This window comes from Macaca fascicularis, chromosome 1, assembly GCF_037993035.2.
Source record: "Macaca fascicularis isolate 582-1 chromosome 1, T2T-MFA8v1.1".
NCBI classification, from domain to species: domain Eukaryota; kingdom Metazoa; phylum Chordata; class Mammalia; order Primates; family Cercopithecidae; genus Macaca; species Macaca fascicularis.
In genome coordinates, this window is record NC_088375.1 from 208,088,804 (window position 1) to 208,110,057 (window position 21,254).

General features: G+C 55.0%; 2 protein-coding genes across 4 annotated transcripts; one reads left to right on the forward strand and one right to left on the reverse strand.

Moving 5' to 3' along the window:
* The first annotated feature begins 335 nt into the window (after window positions 1–335).
* TENT5B (terminal nucleotidyltransferase 5B) lies at window positions 336–8,190 on the forward strand. Of its 2 annotated transcripts, XM_045377040.2 has the most exons (3): window positions 336–785; window positions 1,000–1,128; window positions 6,277–8,190. In XM_045377040.2, the coding sequence occupies exons 1-3, from the start codon at window positions 522–524 to the stop codon at window positions 7,288–7,290; spliced, it is 1,407 nt and encodes a 468-aa protein (XP_045232975.1). In that variant the 5' UTR covers window positions 336–521; the 3' UTR covers window positions 7,291–8,190. The 2 variants fall into 2 exon arrangements, with proteins under 2 accessions (XP_045232975.1, XP_005544358.2); XM_005544301.4 differs by lacking the exon at window positions 1,000–1,128.
* Window positions 8,191–12,859: 4,669 nt separating this feature from the next.
* TRNP1 (TMF1 regulated nuclear protein 1) lies at window positions 12,860–20,291 on the reverse strand. 2 transcript variants are annotated; one of them, XM_045377069.2, is made up of 2 exons: window positions 19,374–20,291; window positions 12,860–13,665 (listed from the first exon to the last, which is right to left on the reverse strand). In XM_045377069.2, exon 1 carries the CDS (start codon window positions 20,197–20,199, stop codon window positions 19,516–19,518), a length of 684 nt encoding a protein of 227 aa, XP_045233004.1. In that variant the 5' UTR covers window positions 20,200–20,291; the 3' UTR covers window positions 12,860–13,665; window positions 19,374–19,515. The 2 variants fall into 2 exon arrangements, with proteins under 2 accessions (XP_045233004.1, XP_045233010.1); XM_045377075.2 differs by having other exon boundaries at window positions 19,356–20,291.
* Window positions 20,292–21,254: the final 963 nt, after the last annotated feature.

Genomic DNA, 21,254 nt, shown 5'->3' on the forward strand with positions numbered 1-21,254 from the left:
GACTCTGCTACAAACTCCGCAGGTCACTTCCCTTCCTCCTGACCCTGCGGGGGCGGGGTGGGCGCTGTCCCTTTAAGTCCAGGCCCGGGCCAATCACAGTGAACAGAAGTTCTTCAAGGACCAAAGGAGGGAATTCAGCCTGAGAGGGAGGGCGGGGAAGGGGCGTGCCCTCTAGCCAATCGGAATCTCCCTAGAGAACAGTGACTCACGTGCAAAGCTCTGCAGACCACTGTCCGGAGCGTCGAGAGGCGGGGCGGCTCTCGCTGTGTGGCAGCGGCCCGGGCCAATGGGCATGTCGCCCGCGGCCTATAAGAGTCCGCTGGGCCTCGGGCTGCAGGCGCTAGGGTCGGTAAGTCGTCGCCGTCCGAGGTGTGTCCTGGCTTTGTCTCGCCGTCGCTGCTGCCCCGTCCCTGCCTCCGTGCCCCCCCCCCCCGCCTTGGCCCCTGCCCAGCGGCTCTCCCTGTCCTCCTCCCCTTAACCACCCCCACGGTTTTTGCCGTCGGGGCTCGGGAGCCGGGCGGATGATGCCGTCGGAGAGCGGAGCTGAGCGCCGGGACCGGGCGGCTGCTCAGGTGGGAACGGCTGCGGCCACGGCGGTGGCCACGGCAGCCCCGGCAGGCGGCGGCCCCGACCCAGAGGCCTTGTCGGCCTCCCCCGGACGGCACCTGAGCGGGCTGAGCTGGCCACAGGTGAAGCGACTGGACGCTCTCCTGAGCGAGCCGATTCCCATTCATGGGCGCGGCAACTTCCCCACGCTGAGTGTGCAGCCCCGGCAGATCGTGCAGGTGAGAGGACGCCCGACGGGGTATGTGGGGGAATCCCTTCTGAGGCGCTCGTGGCTGGAAGGCATTTGTAGTCTGTTTGACTTTCTAGACAGCTAGGGAAACTGAGGAACGGAGACAGGGCTGTAACAATTGCACAGCATTTTGAATGGTAGATCACACATCCCCCTGCATCTACTAATCCTTCCCCACCTGGCTTTTCCATCTCGACTCCTAGAGAACCCTGATTCCCCACGGATCACTCACCCAGGGCCTGGCTGAGAGAGGGGAGGAGGATGTCGAGGGCATTGGGGGAAGAATTTGCCCCTGCCTGCAAGGACAAAAGACGCCAGGCAGCCCTGGGTGGGTAAGTGTGCATGCTTGAGTCCAAAATAGCTTTTCCTTCCCTATCTGGGCATCCCTGGACCTCACCCTCCTTTTCTCTCTCGAGGTTCTAGGAGCAGACTCTGCCCTTGTGCTCCTACAGCCCTCTGCTGGAGAAACCGCCCCTTCCCCCTCCACCCGGTGGAAAAGCCACGAAAACTAGTCAGGGACTCCCTCTCTCTCAGCTGGGGTTGTGGCCCAAGATTTATTAAGCCAAAGATCAGATCTGATACCCCACCCCCAAGGGCAACATTAAGTGACCAATTTAGGTGTTTCTTCTCCTTCCCAAGACTGGAAATGAAGGCCAACCCAGGCCTCAGGCCCCACATCCCCTCTCTCCTGAGGAAAGGGAGAAAAGAATTCTGACAGCCCCTCCCTCCTCCAACTCTTCCCTTTATCTGAACCTCAACGACCCCAAGACTGCTTTTTCATCTGTACAGCCCAGACGCTGTCATGTTCTGAAATACCAGAGTGTGGTAATTATTGTACCCATTTTATAGCTGGGTCAGTTTGCCACCCAAGATTGCTTCATGAGGTGAAAATCAAACCTGGAGAATCTTGGGTCTTCCCAGGAGCAGATTACAGTAGGTTCAATGTTTTCCCACCCCTTCCCCGGCTCCCAAGGTCAACTTCTAGGTGTTAGGGAGGGTCCTCTGATAAAACAAACCAAGAAGCCCAGCAAGGACTCCTGTGCGTTCCTGCCAGCTGATGGCTTCCTTTGGATGAAGCGGGCCTTTCCCCTGCCTCCTACTACCTGGGCTTCCCACAGAGGGGGAGGGGTGCCTCCTGGGGGATTACCTCCCCCACCCTCCCAAGGAACTAGGAACTGGAGGGGGTGGGGGCAGATTCTCCTGGGCTGACTCACAGGCGGCCCAGTGGAGTTCGCCGAGGAATGCCTCGGCTGCTCGCTGTCACCTGGGTGATTAGGAAACCAGTTGAGGCTTTTCTCCCCAGGACCGTCAAGTAATTCCTGGGGCCCCAGCTGCTGCACCTCCAGGACTGTGGCCCCAGGCATGGCAGGGAGGGGAAGGTGGAGCTCAGTATGGCAGCCCCCCTCTGCAAGAACAAGGAGTACCCTGGAAGGAGGGGAAGTCCTTGCCCTGTCAGTATGGCTCAGATAGCCTCTTTTGGTGTCTGCTCTGTGCCAAGCCCTGTTTAGGAAACCAAGGGCATAGATATGACTGGGACTCAGCCTCCATCCCTTCAGGTGCTCCTAGCCAGATGGAGGAGACTCCAGGTCAATAGAAGCTAACTTTACAATGCAATGGTGGTGCCATATCCTTCTAAACCCGAGTCAGAGATAGCACAGAACAGGGAGCTGTCGGCGACACTGAGGAAGGGCGGCAGAGACTTCAGAGCTGGGCTGGGAAGTTGGACTTCAGGATTCAAGCCCTGGACTGTTTGTTGTTGATTCTCTTTGCTGGGCTCAGTGTCCCCATCTGTTCAACTGGGATGGATGGATTAGGCTGCTGCTCTCCAACACCCTCTCTGGTTCCAGACTCTGAAGGGGACAGGTGCCTTCACCTGACCTGTACAGCTGCCTCCACAGGAAAGAAAGTTTCTTGGAAGGAATCCACAGCTGGCAGCTTCTAAAGCTATTGGGATGTGTGCAGGATTGGGGGCAGGGGAGAGGGGGAGGGTGGTGGTGGTTGTTGCCTTGGGGCTTTTCACTGCTACTGAGTTGTCCTATGGCTCAAAAATTGGAAGCTTTCTCCCTCTCCACCCCTACAAGGCTTTGCCTGTAGTGGCAATCCAAGTGTAGAGATGCTGTTCTTGCTTGTACCTGTGCTAAAGGGACCCACCCTACCGTAAGGAGGCTTCCCAGAGCTACAGGCAGGGAGGCCTTTTATTGGTTGTATAACCTTGGACAAGTCCTTTGCCTTCTCTGGGCCCAGAGGATTGAACTAGACAATCTGATCTCTCCAGCTGCAGCCAGAGGGCCTGCATCAGGCGGCACAGCATGTGAGTTTTGTAAGCCTGCTGGCTGACAGCGTCTGTCAGTCTCCCTGCAGGTCTCAGCAGCAGCCTGGAGCAGAGTGGTTGTGGGGAGGGCCTTGGCATGGGAGAAAGGAGGGTGCAGCCACTGCCCCTCCATGGCTGGAAAGTCTGATTCAGGAGGCACCAAGCTGCCCTGCAGTACTTGGGTGTGGTGGTATCTGGTGACCGCCTGCCAAGCTGGCTGTAGTCACACCTGGGAAGGAGACAACAGCGACTGGCTGGCTGACACAGCTGGCCCCATGGCCCTGACGCAGGGGATTTAACGAGTACTGCTACCTACTCACTAGGCCGGATGCCAAGCCCTGGGGTGGGCACCGGCCTGGGAGCAGGAGCTGGCACTGAGTAAGGCTCACTCAGCCCTAATGGGATCTGAGGAAGGGGCTGGTCTTCTCTGCAGGTTTGGTTGGGTCCTTCCACCAAGGTCTTTGGCCCATGCAGGCACAGCTGCCAGCTGCCAGGGTGTGGGTTAGAAGTCCCACAGGCTGGACTGCAGCGACTGACCTTGTCTGTCCAAGGCATCTCTCAACCCCCATCTTCCTGTTCTCCAACTACTCTGGCTCTGGGCTTCAGTACCTTGAGGGTTGCCTTTGCTTTGAAATTCAGAAAGGGAAGATGGATTCGAACTAGTCCCTGTTCCTTCTGAACCCTGGGACTGTAATGTGGTAGAAACAGGATGGGCTTTGGAGTCAGCCATACCTGGGTTTGAAGGCATCTCCACGTGATCTTGTGCAGGTGACATCACTCCTGTGAGCTTCAGTTTCCCAGGAGACCTGTCCCAGGCCGGGCACAGTGTCTCATGCCTGTAATCCCAGCACTTTGGGAGGCTGAAGCAGAAGAATAGCTTGAGTCCAGGAGTTCAAGACCAGCCTGGGCAATCTGGCAGAATCCCATCACTGCAAACAATAAAAAATTGCTGGGCATGGTGGCACACACCTGTAGTCCCACCTACTTGGGAGGCTGAGGTGGGAGGATTGCTTGAGCCCGGGAGGCAGAGGTTGCAGTGAGCTGAGATCGTGCCACTGCATTCACTGCATTCCAGCCTGGACTACAAAATCAGGACTCTCTCAAAAAAAAAAATAAATAAATAAAGGATGGAGGAAAGGAAGGTAGAGAAGGGTTTGGAAAGGCAGAAGAAAAAATTCCATATTAAAAACAAAAAAAAAAGACTTGGCCTGGCACAGTAGCTCATGCCTGTAATCCCAGTACTTTGAGAGGCTGAGGCAGGTAGATCACCTGAGGTCAGGAGTTCAAGACCAGCCTGGCCAACATGGTGAAACCCTGTCTCTACTAAAAATACAAACATTATCTGAGCATGGTGATGGGCACCTGTAATCCCAGCTACTCAGGAGGCTGAGGGAGAAGAATCACTTGAACCTGGGAGGCAGAGGTTGCAGTGAGCTGACCACTGCACTCCAGCCTGGATGACAGAGAGAGACTCCGTCCCAAAAAAAAAAAAAAAAAGAACGAACGAAAGACCTGTCCCCATAGGTTCTGGCAACAAGGTCCATTGCTTGGCACTCATTAGGTGCCTAGCCTCCTTCCGCCACCCTCTGTGTTCCTGATGGCCAGCTGCTTATGCCCCATTCTCCGTGTTCCTTATGGTCAGTTGTTTACCTCCCCCATTGCCATGACAATATCTTCCCCTGGTAAAGGTGCTCCTCCCGGAAGTCTTCCTGGAGGGCGCCGCCCGCCTCGGATTGCCCCACCATAGCTTGCCTTCTCAGCACTTAGGTGCATTCTTTGTAGTAATTCCCTGGGAGGCAAGGAGAACAGCCTGGTCTGGAGCTGGGTGCTGACTTGGCAGCAAGGCAGGGTTGCAGAATCACTCAGGACAGGAATGCTGCCTGGTCACTTTCAGGGCAACTTTGGGTTACTGAGAAAACTGAATGTCCCCAACCCCCAGCTTCACTCTTCTCCCTACCTGGTACCTCAGGGGAGGGACCACTTATAGGTTTATCTGTCCTGTGCCATCAGGCCTGGGGGCTGTCTGAGGGCTGAGAGTTTTCACTGAGCCTTAGCTGTCTCACCACTGTAAGCCTTAGTTTCCTCATCTGAGAGCAAAAAAAGTATATAACATTTGCCTCACTGGGTCCTTGTAAGGATGAATTAGGATGAGTGCATTGTAGTCAAAAGGACATACATGAACTTGAGAATCCAACTAACCTGGGTTCTGGTCTCAGCCTGACCGCTCTATGACCTTGACTTGTTTCTTAACCTTTCTGTGCCTGACGTCCTCCATCTATCAATCAAAATAATACTCAAATGTAGGATTATTGGGAGGGTTAATGTGGCCATGAATGTGAAATGCTAACCATATTCCCAACATGTTTGAGCAGTTAGCGCAGTGCCTGGCACAGAACTGTTTTACTAGCAGTTTGAGAGGTAGAATAGCATGGTTAAGACTTGGACCGCCGAGTGCAGTGGCTCACGCCTATAATCCCAGCACTTTGGGAGGCAGAGGCGGGTGGATCACAAGGTCAGGAGTTCAAGACCAGCCTGGCCAAGATGGTGAAACCCCATCTCTACTAAAAATACAAAAATTAGCCAGGCACAGTGGCAGGCACCTGTCAGAAGAATCACTTGAACTCGGGGGATGGAGGTTGCAGTGAGCCGAGATCATGCCACTGCACTCCAGCCTTGGCGGCAAAGTGAGACTCGTCTCAAAAAAAAAAAAAAAAAAAAAAAAAAAAGACTTTGGATTCTGAGTTTTATTCCCAGCTCTGCATTCACCAGCTGTTTGCCTTTGAGCTAGTTACTTGACCCCTCTGTACTTCCATTTTTGCTGTGTAAAGTGGGAATGATAGTATCCACCTCACAGGGTTATTGTGAGGATTAAGTGACCTGCTGTTTAGTAAATTCTATACAGATGTGTGCTATTATTGCTATTCTTCCTGGTCATTCCTCCAGATGGTCCATTCTCAGATTAGGCTTAGAGAGTTAAATGACTTCCCACGTTCCAAAAAAATAAAATAAAAAGTTAGATGATTTTCCAAAAGCATAACAGCTGGTTAGGGGCCAACAGTGGTTGACTTAGGGCCAACAGTGGTTGACGTTACTGGGATAAGTACATGAAAGTCCTTGGTGGACCCCTGGGGCCTGCTCCTGACACCTCCTTCCTGCTCTCCCCTCGAAGGTGGTCCGCAGCAGCCTGGAGGAGCAGGGCCTACACGTGCACAGTGTGCGGCTGCATGGTTCCGCTGCCAGCCATGTGCTGCACCCTGAGAGTGGCCTGGGCTACAAGGATCTGGACCTGGTGTTCCGGGTGGACCTGTGCAGTGAGGCATCCTTCCAGCTGACCAAGGCAGTGGTGCTGGCCTGCCTGCTAGACTTCCTGCCGGCTGGTGTGAACCGGGCCAAGATCACACCACTGACACTCAAGGAGGCATACGTGCAGAAGCTGGTGAAAGTGTGCACAGACTCGGACCGCTGGAGTCTCATCTCACTGTCCAACAAGAGCGGCAAGAACGTGGAGCTCAAGTTTGTGGACTCAGTGAGACGCCAGTTTGAATTCAGCATAGACTCCTTCCAGATCATCCTGGACTCCCTGTTGCTCTTTGGCCAGTGCTCGTCCACTCCCATGTCTGAGGCCTTCCACCCAACAGTCACAGGTGAAAGCCTGTATGGGGACTTCGCCGAGGCCCTGGAGCACCTGCGGCACCGTGTCATCGCCACGCGCAGTCCCGAGGAGATCCGAGGTGGTGGCCTCCTCAAGTACTGCCATCTCCTGGTGCGGGGCTTCCGGCCCCGGCCCAGCACCGATGTGCGCGCCCTGCAGCGCTACATGTGCTCCCGCTTCTTCATCGACTTTCCAGATCTGGTGGAGCAGCGGCGCACCCTAGAGCGCTACCTGGAGGCCCACTTTGGTGGGGGTGACGCAGCCCGCCGTTACGCCTGCCTGGTGACACTGCATCGGGTGGTCAACGAGAGCACCGTGTGCCTCATGAACCACGAGCGCCGCCAGACGCTGGACCTCATTGCCGCACTGGCGCTGCAGGCACTGGCTGAGCAGGGCCCGGCTGCCACTGCCGCCCTGGCCTGGCGCCCTCCAGGCACCGACGGGGTTGTGCCAGCCACTGTCAATTACTACGTGACCCCTGTGCAGCCTCTCCTGGCTCGTGCCTATCCCACCTGGCTGCCTTGTAACTGACTCAGACCCTGGCCAGAAGGGAAGGGACTGGGCCTCACCGGGTGGGGTGGGGCCTCCAAGAGTGTGTGGAGGACATGACCAGAGACGCAGCCCGTGCCAGGTGGCCCAGCACTGCAGGGTTGGGCCTTCAGTTGAACAGACCGGACTTCCCCGAGCAGGAGGCCCCTGTGGCTCTCAGCAGGAGGACCCTTTGGTTATTGCATCACACTTTTGGACCTACATAACAGTGGGGTGCAGGAGCCATTTGTCTTGGAAGTCAATTGCCTTCAGGGGACGAAACAAATTTGGGGTGGTAGCCTTAATGCACAGCACCTTGGATTGATTGCCATGGCCTAAGAGAGTCTTTTTGACTAGGGCCAGCCTGTGGTGATCCCAGCAGCTTTGGAGGGCCTGCAGCCCACACACTGACTGATGTTTGTTACGGGGACTTGTCACTTTGGTCAGGCTGGGCCACTACAGGGCCTGATGGTCCAACTTGGGTAATCATTGGGAGGAGGGAAACTGAGGCCTGAGGCAGATACATGGGTTTGGGGAGGGCTGGGTTTAGCCCAGTTCTCTGAAATACATACCCCAAGCTGTGAAGCCTTCCTCGTGAGGGGTTGAGGTGGGCAGTATACAGGAGCCAAGCAGCCCAGGGTGGGTCACAGCCCAGGCCCCTTCCAGGGTGCCACTCCTTTCCCCCTTGTTGCAAGGAGCCCTCCTGCCTGGGAGCTTGTTCTTTGGAGGGTGCTAAGCCTGAATTTGCCACAGTCAGGTCAATGTTCCCACCCCACTGGCTTGGTTACAGGGCTCTCACATGGGGGAGGGGAGCCATACTCCCACCCCCTTGGCATTCCCCTGGATTTGTTGCTATTTTGCACTCTTAACACCTGCCTTATAATAAAAACTGTCTACACTGAACCTTAGTGACATGCTTTTTCTGGGGAAATAAGGACCTTCTGTAGCTGTGGGGGCTGCAGCTGCCTCCCCTAGTTGGAGTCTGGCTTGTACTGTGGAAGGGAGCGTTTGTGGGGGGTGGGGTTTGAAGCCTGGGCTATGGCTGGAGGACTGCCCCTCCTCCCAACCCCAGCCCCAGCCTGACCAGCTGCATATTGAGAGCTGCTGTCTACATGTGTGACCTGAACCTGCATGTTGCCTTAGCAGGTCTAGGACTCTTGTTAAGGAGTAAATATTTTTATGTTTTCTACCTGGAATCCAAATAGCTCTGGGCCTAGACTCAGACTCTGGTGCTCAGGGGTACTTGAACCTAGCTCTGTCTACCCCATCTCTTCCCAGGGAGCAGCTAGAGAACAGGCTGGCTGAATCTGGACTGGAGGCCCCTGCAGTAAAGGTGGCTGAGACTGGGGAACTGCTAGAGTCCCCCCTAAGCCTGAGTCCAGGTAGGGCCTCCACTTGGGAGAGGCTCCCTCAGTCCTCCAGCTCCTTCCCTTGCCCCGAGCACTGATGGGTGTGCTCTGGCTCGCTCTAATCAGATCCTCTGGATGGGGAGGGTCTCCCCTTCCCAAACCCAGATGGTGCCATGCCAGGCTGTCTAGGAGTGTCAACCACAAGCTCCTAGCATGCTGTGCCCTCAGGGCATCAGCCAGTCAATCATGGGCCTGGACGCTGCCCGCTGTTTGCCCAGCCTCTTTGATCCAGGGATTGCAAAGCCCTTAACATATTCAGCCACATTAGGGGCCTCTGAAGTGGTGACTTTGATGGTTCCAGCCAGGGTGGAAAAAACAATACTGCAGAGGAGGCCCCAGGTCACCAGGGAGAGTCCAGCCACCTCACCTGCTCTAAGTCCCTTCTGCTGTTGAGCTCAAAATGGCTGGAAAGTGAGCAGACAGGCTTTATTTGCTTGGTGACTAAAACCAGCTCCCATCCCCATCCCAGCTGTGACCACCCAACTATGGTCATGGGAAGGACTAAGTTTGTCCCACCTCCTGAGTTGCCCATTTCAGCCTTGGCATGAGAGGCTTACAGTATAAACACAACAGACTTACATTTTTGGGCTGGGGGGTGGAGTTCACCTGGATGTGCTTGTGTTAAGGGCTGAAAAAGCCAGAAACCTGTGTGGTACATGTGTGTATACGCTGCATTCAGCCACCATGTGCCAGACACCGTTCTGGGTGCTGGGAATACATCAGCAAGCAAAAGAAAAAAATCCCTGTCCTTGTGAAGATTACACTCTAACGGAGTAGACAGAAAATAAACTGAACCGTATGGTCTTAGATGATCAGTGATATGCAAAAATATAGCAGGATAAGGGACTGGAAATGCTCAGGTTTGCAAATTGAAAAATAAGTCAGGGGCCAGGCACAGTGGCTCATGCCTGTAATCCCAGCAGTTTGGGAGGTGGGCAGATCACCCGAGGTCAGGAGTTTGAGATCAGCCTGGCCAACATGGTGAAACCCCATGTATTTCACTACTGAAAATACAAAAATTAGCTGGGTATGGTGGCATGTGCCTGTAATTCCAGCTGCTCAGGAGGCTGAGGCAGGAGAATCGCTTGAACCTGGGAGGCGGAGGTTGCAGTGAGCTGAGATCATACCACTGCACTCCAGCCTGGACAACAGAGCGAGACACGATCTCAAAAAAAAAAAAAAAAAAAAAAAAGTCAGGGTGCAACTCATTGAAAGGTGACATTTGATTGAACAAAGACATAAAGGTGGTTGGAGGTGAGCATGAAGATGTTTAGAGAAAGAGCATTCCGGGCAGAGAGCTTGCCTGTGAATGTGCACGTGCTCTGACACATGTACCTGAGGGTGTCTGGCTGGCCTCATCCAGCTGCTGGTACTGCACACACGCACGGGTGTGAGGCAGTGGGGACATGTGAGACAGGTGTCCACAGTAGCAGCCACCATTCCTGGTGGGCTTCACTCTAGCAGGCACTATGCTGAGGTCTTCCCAATCATGATCTCCCATATCATCCTTGCAACAACTCCACAAGGGGAAAGAAAGCATTCTTTCCATTTGGCAGACACAGAAACTGAGGCCAGAGAGGTCAAAGAGGTTTGTCTGGATCCAGAGCCATTGCTGTTAACTTCTGTTCCATCCTGCTCCTGCACTGTGATTTCACAGGATTGTGACAGTTGTCTCCTGTACATATGTGACAGCAGGGCATAATTTGACATCACTGTGACATTTGTCATTTTATATGTGACTATGGCACAGTGTAGCAGTATGGCAAGATGTACGTTTCTTTTTTTTTTTTTTTTTTTTTTTTTTTTTTTTTTTTGAGGCGGAGTCTTCACTCTGTCGCCCAGGCTGGAGTGCAGTGGCACCATCTCGGCTCACTGCAAGCTCCGCCTCCCGGGTTCGCGCCATTCTCCTGCCTCAGCCTCCCGAGTAGCTGGGACTACAGGCGCCTGCCACCGCGCCCGGCTAATTTTTTGTATTTTAGTAGAGACGGGGTTTCACCGTATTAGCCAGGATGGTCTCGATCTCCTGACCTCGTGATCCACCCGCCTCGGCCTCCCAAAGTGCAGGGATTACAGGCGTGAGCCACCGCGCCCGGCCTTTTTTTTTTTTTGAGACGGAGTCTTGCTTTGTCACCCAGAAGGCTGGAGTGCAGTGGCGCAATCTCGGCTCACGGCAACTTCCGCCTCCTGGGTTCAAGCCATTCTCCTGCCTCAGCCTCCTGAGTAGCTGGGATTACAGGTGCCCGCCACCACACCCAGCTAATTTTTGTATTTCTACTAGAGATGGGATTTCACCATGTTGGTCAGGCTGGTCTCGAACTCCCGACCTCGTGATCTGCCCACCTCAGCCCCCCAGAGTGTTGGATTTACAGGCGTGAGCCATCACACATGGCCAAGATGTACGTTTTCTTGGTACACATGTGACACTAATTATGGCTTGTGATGACTATCCATGGCTCATGATGGCAGCAGCATGCCTGTGGTTATGTTTGGGAGTGGTGCAGTGTTTCTGGGTGTGAGAAAAACACCAACTCAGTGGCTGACATGGTTCCTCCTGTGGACAATTCCTGCGGCTACCTAAGACACCAGGACAGGCAGGAATCAGGAACTGGGACTCAGAGCCAGCAAGGCAAAGGCTGAGGGGGAAAGCCCTGTCCTCTACCTTCCAACCTCACTGTGCTCTCCAAGCAACAGTCCACCCTCCCACTCAGACCCGAGGGTGATGGGAGCTCCGGATAGGGAAGAAGCGGATGGGGAAGGAGCATTGCTGTGGACTTTGACGAACAAGGCACAGCCTCAGACAGTTACATGATATGCTGCCCTTCCGCTTTCACTTGCCAAACTTCTGCTCTGTGCCCTGGGGGCTGGCATCTGTGGACTGCATCAATGGCTCCCTTGTTCCCCAGCTTCCTGTTGGGTTGCCAATGAGACATCCCAGCGTCTTAAGGAGACTTAAGGGAGGAGAAGATGTTTATTCTCTTTGTTCCCTCTCTACCAGGCTGCCATGGTTGGCCACATCCCTCAACCAAAGGTCACCGTTCCTGTCAGGAGCCCCACTCCACACAGTGACCTCTCCTCACTGTTGCTGGCCCCAGAGAGCTGCACCATCCCTTCTTACCTTTATTTTTCGGCAGGTGGAACAGCACTCGCCCAGGCTGGCGTGCAGTGACGCAATCTTGGCTCACTGCAACCTCCGCCTCCCAGGTTCAAGTGATTCTCATGCCTCAGCCTCCCAAGGAGCTTGGACTACAGGTGCACACAATGACGCCTGGCTAATTTTTGTATGTTTAATAGGACGAGGTTTTGCCACATTGGCCACACTGGTCTCAAACTCCTGACCTCAGGTGATCTGCCCGCCTCAGCCTCACAAAGTGCTGGAATCACAAGTGTGAGCCACCAAACCCAGCCCCTTGTTAGTTTCTTAAGCCCAACCCATGCCTTTGGAAATAGTCTCGTTTTATTTCTTGAGATAGGGTCTTGCTCTGTTGCCCAAGCTGGAGCACAGTGGTACGATCACAGCTCAGTGCAGCCTTGACCTCTTGGGCTCAAGCAATCCTCCCACCTCAGCCTCCTAAGTAGCTGGTACCACAGGCATCCGCCACCCCACCTGGCTAATTTTTTCATTTTTATAGAGAAGGGATCTCCCAGGATGATCTCGAACTCCTGAGCTCAAACAACCCTCCTGCCTCAGCCTCCCAAAGTGCTGGGATTACAGGTGTGAGCCACCATGCCAGGCCAGAATAGCCTATTTTTAAAACGCTTCCCAGTTTGAATGTGCTATCTCCTGCTTACCCATTGACTGACAAACAGGTCCATATGGTCGCCAGCACAGTCACACAACCCCCACAGGCCATTGTGCTGCCATGTTGTCACCAATTCGCACAATCCCCCTCGGTGTCACACAGTCTCACATGTGCATTCTCATCCCTGAGCTCCCTCATCACCTCCTTTAATGAGGAAGACTTCCTGAAGAGGGGGTAAGAGCAGGTGGCTGTGAGTCAGGTCAAGGGAGAATTGGTCTGCAAATCAAAGTCAGTCAACAGGGCCAGACTGCCAAACGAAATTAAATAGAAGCTGCTCCAGGAACTGTCAACTTAAAGAGCCATAATAGACACAGAGGAAAGGCAGCAAGGACACTTACAAAGTAAACCTCAGAACCCCATGCATTTGCCTTACATTATGGAAATTTATTCTTCCTGAATGTATAAGGCAGGAGACTAATTCAATATACATTCACTTCGCAGAATTCTACAAGTTCTGGGCTGTGTGTAAATGTGCCCCCTTCCCTCCATTATCAGGATGTTTAAATGTGCTTCCTTTTTTTCCATTTAAAACTTTGCTTAGATGTTTTACATTGCCACCACCTCTTCCTGAGAAAAAGGTGTGTCCCCCATCCCAACCCCTAGAAGCTAGCAGACTTTCTGAGGGGCCACAGGCATACTCCCATGTGGAGAGAACAAGGGCAGTGGATGAAGGAAACAGGGATTTTTCAAACTAATGTTTTCCCTCAAACAGGCCTCCCGGTGCCATTAGACTTGAAGCAATGACATCTGCTAAAATGAGGACCCCGGCTGGGGGTTAAGAGTGTTGTTTAAGAATGATGACGGTATCTTTAAAAGAAATTCTTGGCCGGGGATGGGGTAGGGGGAAAGGGAAAAATAAGTAAATTCTTTTGAGTTTCCCATTGGCAATGCTTGCTACGCTTGATCTGATTGCATCTCAGGGACCTGTAGCAACATCTCCAGTTGTACCGTGTAAGCCAAAGTCAAACGTGGGGTATATGAAGAAATTCAGAGCCTCGGCCAGTTCCCCAGAACCAGCCCCTTGCCACTGTGAAGTGAAAGGCTCCTGTGAGGAGGGCGCTGGGATTGTGTAAGGTCAATTCTCAACGTCTTCCTGAAAGTGCCCGGGGAGAAAGCCGAATCCAGGAGTCCAGATCCATAGAGTGGAGGCTCTGAGGAGTTGGAAGGAGCTGGAAAGAATAATTCCAAGAGCTTTAATGGCCTCTTTCCCACAGCCACCCAGCCCCACCCAAACCCTTCAACTTGAAATCTGCCTGAAGTTGTGGGGCGGGGGGGCGGCAGGCACTGTGGAGAGAAGATGCAGGAGGCAATATTATGGAATGGGGCTCCTGGGGAAGCAGAGGCTCCCTTGGGCCTTTGTCCTTGGCTGGGATCCCCTAGCCTGAGCAGTTAGAATGGAATGTTCCTGGGATGAAAAGCCTGCCCCTCCTCCACTTCTCCCCTTATGGAGTTCCCCAGGGCCCATTCCAGGGATTCCTGATATGGTGATGCTCTAGAGAAGCAGAGGCCCACGCTGCCTGGGGATCTGTCCTGGCAGCCTCTCCAGGGCTGGGCAAATTGGTTCCATCATTTATGGATCTCTACTATGTGCCAGGTACTTAGTATGACTTCTCATTTAATACTCAAGTTTTCTGTTTTTTTTTTTTTTTTAGACCAAGTTTTGCTCCTGTTGCCCACCTCCGCCTCACAGGTTCAAGTGATTCTCCTGTCTCAGCCTCCCGAGTAGCTGGGATTATAGGTGCATGCCATCACTCCCGGCTAATTTTTGTATTTTTAGTAGAGATGTGGTTTCATCATATTGGTCAGGCTGGTCTCGATCTCCTGACCTCAGGTGATGTGCCCGCCTCGGCCTCCCAAAGTGCTGGGATTACAGGCATGAGCCACCGCACCCAGGTAATACTCAAGTTTTCTACTCCCTAGGTCCCCTCAAAAATACAAAAACATTTGTAGGTCTGGATCTGGAAAAGAAAAAAGAAAAAATACAAAAACAAAAAATCAGAAGAAACTGGCTCAGAAAAGGGAAGGCATTGCTCAGGGTCCCTCAGCTGAGGAGTTCCAGGCCAGGACTAAATCTCAGGTCTGTCTTGTTCCACCGGCAGCCCTTTTTGCCCCCACCATGAAGCTTGTCATCCTCCTCCTCTGCCATCCCAGGCTCTTTGCTTGCCTTGACACCAAATATTCCAGCCCAGATCTGCAGCGAGAGGAGGCAGCCCTCCAAAGCAAGCCCTTGGGAGGCTTGAGCCCTGAGCATCCTTGGCCCACCGTCAGAAGCCAGGTGTGTTGACTCAGCCTGACTCACCCCCGAAGGCCCAACCAGGTTGGGGTGTGCCTAGACTCTGGGAGGGGCACCTTCTGCCACCCCTCCAGCATCTCATGTCCCTTCCAAGACCCAAGGACCAGGGGTCACTATACAATGCCTTGAATGTGGGAGCCCAGATATCCCCCTAAATGGACCCCTCTTTAGCCTGATAAATGAATCACCATATAGCCTAATGTTTAAGGGATCCCCCACTTACAGCTCCTATGTCTTTGGGCAAGTCACCCACCCCCCCTCTTTCTTCACCTGTGGAAATGGGAATAATAACCCTTACTTTGCAGAGTGGTTGGGAAGACCGGAACAGATTAATGGGTGTAAAGTGCTCAGGGGCCTGGCATAGAGGAGGTGGTTATTATTCCAGAACCAAGGGTTCCCTTCCCCCATCGCCCCTGGCCAGGGTGCAGTCAAGGACCAATGGGGAAAGAAGTAGGTTGGGCATCTCCAAGCTTTCCCAAATACCTCCTCCTGCACAGCAGGCCTCTCCTTCAGCTCTGAGAAGCCTGAGCACCCGAGTTGTTCTCAAAGAACCAGCTGACAGGCTTAGGGAAGGGGAGCGGCTACAGGCTTGGAGCACCTCGGCCATGTTCTGTGGCTCCAGCCTAATCTCTAAGAGGCAACCCTGGCCGCCACTGGCAGCGCGACCCTGGGTTCTGATCAATTAGTGTAACAAATCTGTGAATACAAAATGACTCTGGTCTTTTATCCTGATAGTGACCCCCAACAAGGGCTACCTGTCTTTCCTGGAAGTCTTTCTTAATGGGTCTTCTCCCTGGGGTTCCAGGTTCAGCCCAGCCAAAGGAACTTCCTCTGCTCCCCTTTCAAAGAGGGTTCCCGCCCCTAGGCACAGCTCTGGCCTCCAGTCCCACTCCACCCAGTAGGCTATCCCCAGAACTACACTCCCGCTCTAGGGCTGCGCCGACCGCGACTACCCTGCTCGTTCTCCCAGACCCCTACAGCCCAATGTCTAGGAAGCCCCGGGACTACCGGGGAAGGGGATGACTGGGGGCGGGAACAATAAAGGACTGAACCTGCTCCAGGCCACGCCTCCTTCCTCTCGAGAAAGCAGCCCCACACTGCCCTCTGGTGGCACCGCCCACATGGTTATCCAGTTGAGGAGCAGGTACCTAGATTAGAACCTTGAACTGGTCTCCCAGCCCCAAGCACCAGCCTGAAGAAAGGCTCCTGTTCCCCTCATTTCCCTTTGCTGAGATATACATTCACTGGTGGCCGTCAGTGTCCTCCATGCACAGGTCCCCCAAGATCCCTGTACTCAGTCCTGTCCCCAGAGCTGAGGGCCACCAAGAAAGTGTTCTGAAAGTCAGCCTTCTGTCCAGGGATAGAGCTGGCCTCCAACAAACTGCTCAGCCCCTAAGGGGTCCCCTGGGATAGTGACAGCCAGGAAAGCCTGCCTGGAAAAAGGCTAGGAGACATAAGCCCTTAAAAGTAGAGACCCTAGCCGGGCGCGGTGGCTCAAGCCTGTAATCCCAGCACTTTGGGAGGCCGAGACGGGCGGATCACGAGGTCAGGAGATCGAGACCATCCTGGTTAACACGGTGAAACCCCGTCTCTACTAAAAAATACAAAAAATTAGCCGGGCGCGGTGGTGGGCGCCTGTAGTCCCAGCTACTCGGGAGGCTGAGGCAGGAGAATGGCGTGAACCCGGGAGGCGGAGCTTGCAGTGAGCTGAGATCCGGCCACTGCACTCCAGCCCGGGCGACAGAGCGAGACTCTGTCTCAAAAAAAAAAAAAAAAAAAAAAAGTAGAGACCCTGTGATTTGGCTCTGCTTTCTGAGCCCCTATCAATATTTGCTGATTAAGAAGAAAATGGAGGCAGATGGGTGAGCTTTTTTTTTTTTGAGATAGAGTCTTGCTCTGTTGCCCAGGCTGGAGTGTGGTGGTGCGATCTCGGCTCACTGCAACCTCCACCTCCTGGTTTCAAGCAATTCTCCTGTCTCAGCCTCCCGAGTAGCTGGGATTACAGGTGCCCGCCACCACGCCTGGCTAATTTGTGTTATTTTTAGTAGAGATGGGGTTTCACTATGTTGGCCAGCCTGGTCTTGAACTCCTGACCTCAAGTGATTGGCCCTCCTTGGCCTCCCAAAGTGCTGGGCTTACAGGCATGAGCCACTGCACCTGGCCTCAATAAAGCCAGATGGGTAAGCTTCTAGAGGGACCCCTGGAGGGTCAGGCAGGTGTGGGAAGGTGCCTTTTGTTAGTTGGCTATGGGGTAATGGACATAGCACTAACTAGGAGCTGGGGTTCAAGTCTGCATGTGTGTGCCCCGGCCAGGAAGCTTGATGAGGAGCAGTGGGACATCTGGAAGTGGAGGGAGGGGCAGAGCTGCCTGTGACAGCAGGACCAATCTCCATTTACTACCCCCCACCTCACACACACACACTAGCCAGTGTCATCTCTAATTCTCTACTCACCCACCCCACCCCCAAATCGGGACAAGCTGATTACAAATAAATCCTGGAGAAAAGTCAAAACTGTGATGGCACCCAGCACTTTACACCATTAGCTAAAAGCTCCTCTGGACCAAGTGCCCCCTCCCATGCAACCCAGAAAACGAATGGTCCTGGCTGCAGCCCAGCACCTGAGCTGAGCTCCTTCCAAGAAGTCCTGTCCTCTCTAAGCCTCTAGACCCCAAATGACCCAAGTGGTTTTGGAAGGTGTCCCTGTCTGGAAAGACCAGAGGATGGCACTGCCCCCTTCACTACTTCCCTGGGGTTCCCTAGCTTTGTCAGAGGCTCTGAGACCGCCTCCTGAACCCCCCTTCCCCAGCTAAGAAAGCATTCAGGAAAGCCTGGCTGTTAGCTGAGAAACTAGCCAAAAAGTTTGGTATCCAGGGAGAAGGGCTGATGAGGGAGGAGCCGGTAAGGGCCTCAAGCCTCAGCTGTCAGAGCAGTGCACCTGACCCTCCCAGATTCCTGTGGGAGGAAGCATCCTCCCCACTTCACCTCATTCCCAAGCCCTGACTCAACGAGGGACTGAGGAAAGAGGCCCAGAGAGGGGGCAGAGTTGTTCTAAGCCACAGAGCAGACAGGATCCAGACGACAACTCTCCCTAGCCCCTGTCCAGGGTACTGTGGGAGGTGCACACACAGGCCAGGGACCTTGGTTCTTCCCTCACTGGCATGTGACCTTGAGAAATCCCCTCTTCACTCTGCAAAAGTAGGACTTTAAATTAGTTCATGGCTCTATCAGCAAAAGCAGTGCCTGTTTCCAGCTGGGAGTTAAAATAATACATTATCGGCCAGGTGCGGTGGCTCAAGCCTATAATCCCAACACTTTGGGAGGACGAGGCGGGCAGATCACCGGAGGTCGGGAGTTTGAGACCAGCCTGACCAACATGGAGAAACCTGGTCTCTACTAAAAATACAAAACGAGCTGGGCGTGGTGATGCATGCCTGTAATCCCAGCTACTCAGGAGGCTGAGGCAAGAGAATCGCTTGAATCCGGGAGGCAGAGGTTACGGTGAGCCAAGATCGCACCGTTGCACTCCAGCCTGGGCAACAAGGGTGAAACTGTCTCAAAACAAACAAACAACAAAAAATAAATGATCTTTCCATGATTTAGGGGGGAAGAAGAAGGACCTCTGCCCTGTATTGACATCACCATAGCCCCTCTGGGAAGGCAAAGAGATCCACTTCGCAGACTGACAAGTGAGAATGAAATTAACTCAGCTAGTGAGCAGCAATACAGTAGCCAGGTCATTCACAGTGGGGACAGAGGAATGGGAGGCCGAAGGGCATTTGGACAGGAAGAGAAACAGATCTCACCTCAGATCTGGCTCTTTAAGGCCCCCCTTTCTGGAAGATGATGCCATACCTGCCCCCTTGGGGCCTGTTAAAGGGTATCACCTGGTTCCACCCGGGCCAAGTCATCTTAGTGACAGTTTGGGAGTTAAGCCTCTAGGTTCTGCTATGTAAGGGTCCCTGGGTGAGGAGGTGCTAGACATCCCGTCCTGGTTATCTGAGTCAGGCCATAATTTTAGCGAATCTGCATGACGGCGTAAGAAAAGCTGTATCCTAGAAGAAGGGCCTAAGTATGAAGAGAACAAATCCTAAACCTCTCTGGGATTCCGCCTTCCCACAGGTGAAACAGGCCTAGAGGGGAATTCAGCGGTACAGCCCTGTGCCAGCCCCCACCCCATCCTGGGGACTCATTATTCTGTCCTCCCGAAGGCATGGAGCTGGGCGGCCAGTAAGCAGCATCCTCAAGGGCAAGACTGCTCACAGCTCCGAGGGGCCCGGGAAAGGCCACGCAAGTGGGGGTGAGGATTGGGGATGCTGCATCCGTGCCGCAGGTTCCAAATGGTAAAAGTTTGCCGCCAACCCGTTCCTGGGATCGAGCCCCGTCAAGAGTCCAACTCTTACAATGGAGACTTGGTGCTACCACCTCTCACTCCCCAGATGGTCGGGGAGAGCCGGGAACAGAACGTGGCAGCTTTACTAAGGACCCAGCAGACGCCAGAAGCTCCAGGGAAGGGAGTTCCGCGGCCCTGGACCAGCCCCCCACACGCCCTGACCCTCGAACGCACCAGCCGCTAAGAGCGCACCTCAGCCTCCTCTACTGGGCCCCTGGCCCCCCACTGTCTCTTCCTGCGGATCCGTAGTCCACGCAGCCGGCGTCCGCGATCAGTCGGTCGGTCGGCACCTCGGCGAAGCTTGTCGGGGCGGCCAGGGGTCCAGGCGTGGAGGTCAGCGCTGGGGGGAGGCGGGGCCGCGGGGCGGGCTGCGGCGGAAGGGCGAGTCGGGCTCGGGGCCGTGGCCGCGCCGCAGTCGCCCGGCGCCCCAGGGCACGCAGCCGCCCAGGCCCAGCGCCGAGGCCAGCAGCGCTGGGGGGCGGCCGCGACGGCCCCGGCGCTGGCCCTTCTTGAGGCGCGACCCGTGAGCCGCCAGGTAGAGCTCGGCCTGCGCCACGCCGCCGCTCAGGCGGCTCAGGCTCTCCGCGCGGTGCGCCAGGCGCAGCTCAGCCGCCAAAAAAACGCGGTGCAGCTGCAGCACGCGGCTCTCCAGCTCCGACACCAGGCGCCGGCGGCCCTCCACCTCCAGCAGCCGCCGCCGTGCTTCGGCCAGCTCCAGCGCGCGGCCCCCTGTCCCCGCCGCCGCGCCAGAGCCCCCTCCGGGGCCGGCGAGCCCCGCGACCCCGCTAGCGCCCTGGCGCCAGCGCTGCAGCTCCTGGCCTTCGGCCGCGCCTGCCGAAGCCCCGGCTGCGTCCGGCAGCGGCGGGGACTGACCTGGGGTCGGGGTAGGGGTCAAGGTCGGAGTTGGGGGCGGGGGCTGAGAGAACTGCATGGGCTCCCGGGGCGGCGGCGGCGACCCCGGCTCTGCCGTCCCTTCCTGGGCCCCCGGGCCGCAGGCGCTGATGCGGCAGCCCGGCATCCCCCGCCCCCCGGCGGTCTGCGGCTGTAGGTGCGCAGGTAGGATGAGCACCGGGAATCTGCAGAGCGAGACACTGCCACAGCCCTCACCCCAGCGCCGCGCCCTCCGCCTGCGCATCTTATAGAATACGAGGCGGAGCGACGGACGGCACAGCCAATCAGAGACGGGCACGCCCTGAATCCGTCCCCACCGCTGCGCATTCAGGACATTGCTGAAACCGTTCAGGTCCTGCCCTTCGTCGGATTCTGCCCGCTAGGGCTTCCAGTTCTCTTTCGCCTCTCCCCAAATTTTGGGTGCAAAGGGAGCCTCATCTTCCCTGGTTAGGCCCCTCAGAGTCATAAGCTCTGGTAGCTGGTGTTTAGAAAATCATGGAATCCGGTCTCCATCCGGGGGAGGGTCTTACCTAAGGCCTCTGTGCGAAGAGACCCTGGGCTAGAACGCGGGAGGCTTGACTCCTTGTGCAGTGCTCCTCCCACACCTCATGCTGCCCTTGGCCGAATCAGTTCTGCCTGGTCTCTCTTGGGCCACAGGGCTCTCCAGGACCCCCTTCTCCCACCTCACTGGGGCAGCGGAAGGGTTAACGCTGAGGGGCGACTGCCGTCCGGGTGGGACGGAGATCTGGCTGGGCTGATTCCACGATAGGTAGGGTCCTTTATTCGCAGAACAAATGCCGCTGAGCCTGCAAACCTTGGTGGCATCACAGAGGAGTCCTAGACCCCACGGTGTGCAGAGTTCCTTCCCTGCCCCGGCTCGTGTTTACTCCTCCCAGCGGGTGTTCGTACACCTTTTAAAGAGGGAGAAACAGATTACAGTTTCCTGTAATCCCAGCACTTTGGGAGGTCGAGGCGGGCGGATCACCTGAAGTCAGGAGTTCAAGACCAGCCTGACCAACGTGGCGAAACACCATCTCTACTAAAAATACGAAAAAATCAGCCGGTCGTGGTGGTGGGCGCCTGTAATCCTAACTACTCGGTAGGCTGAGGCAGGAGAATCGCTTGAACCCGTGAGGCGGAGGTTGCAGTGAGCCAAGATCGTGCCATTGGGCTCCAGCCTGG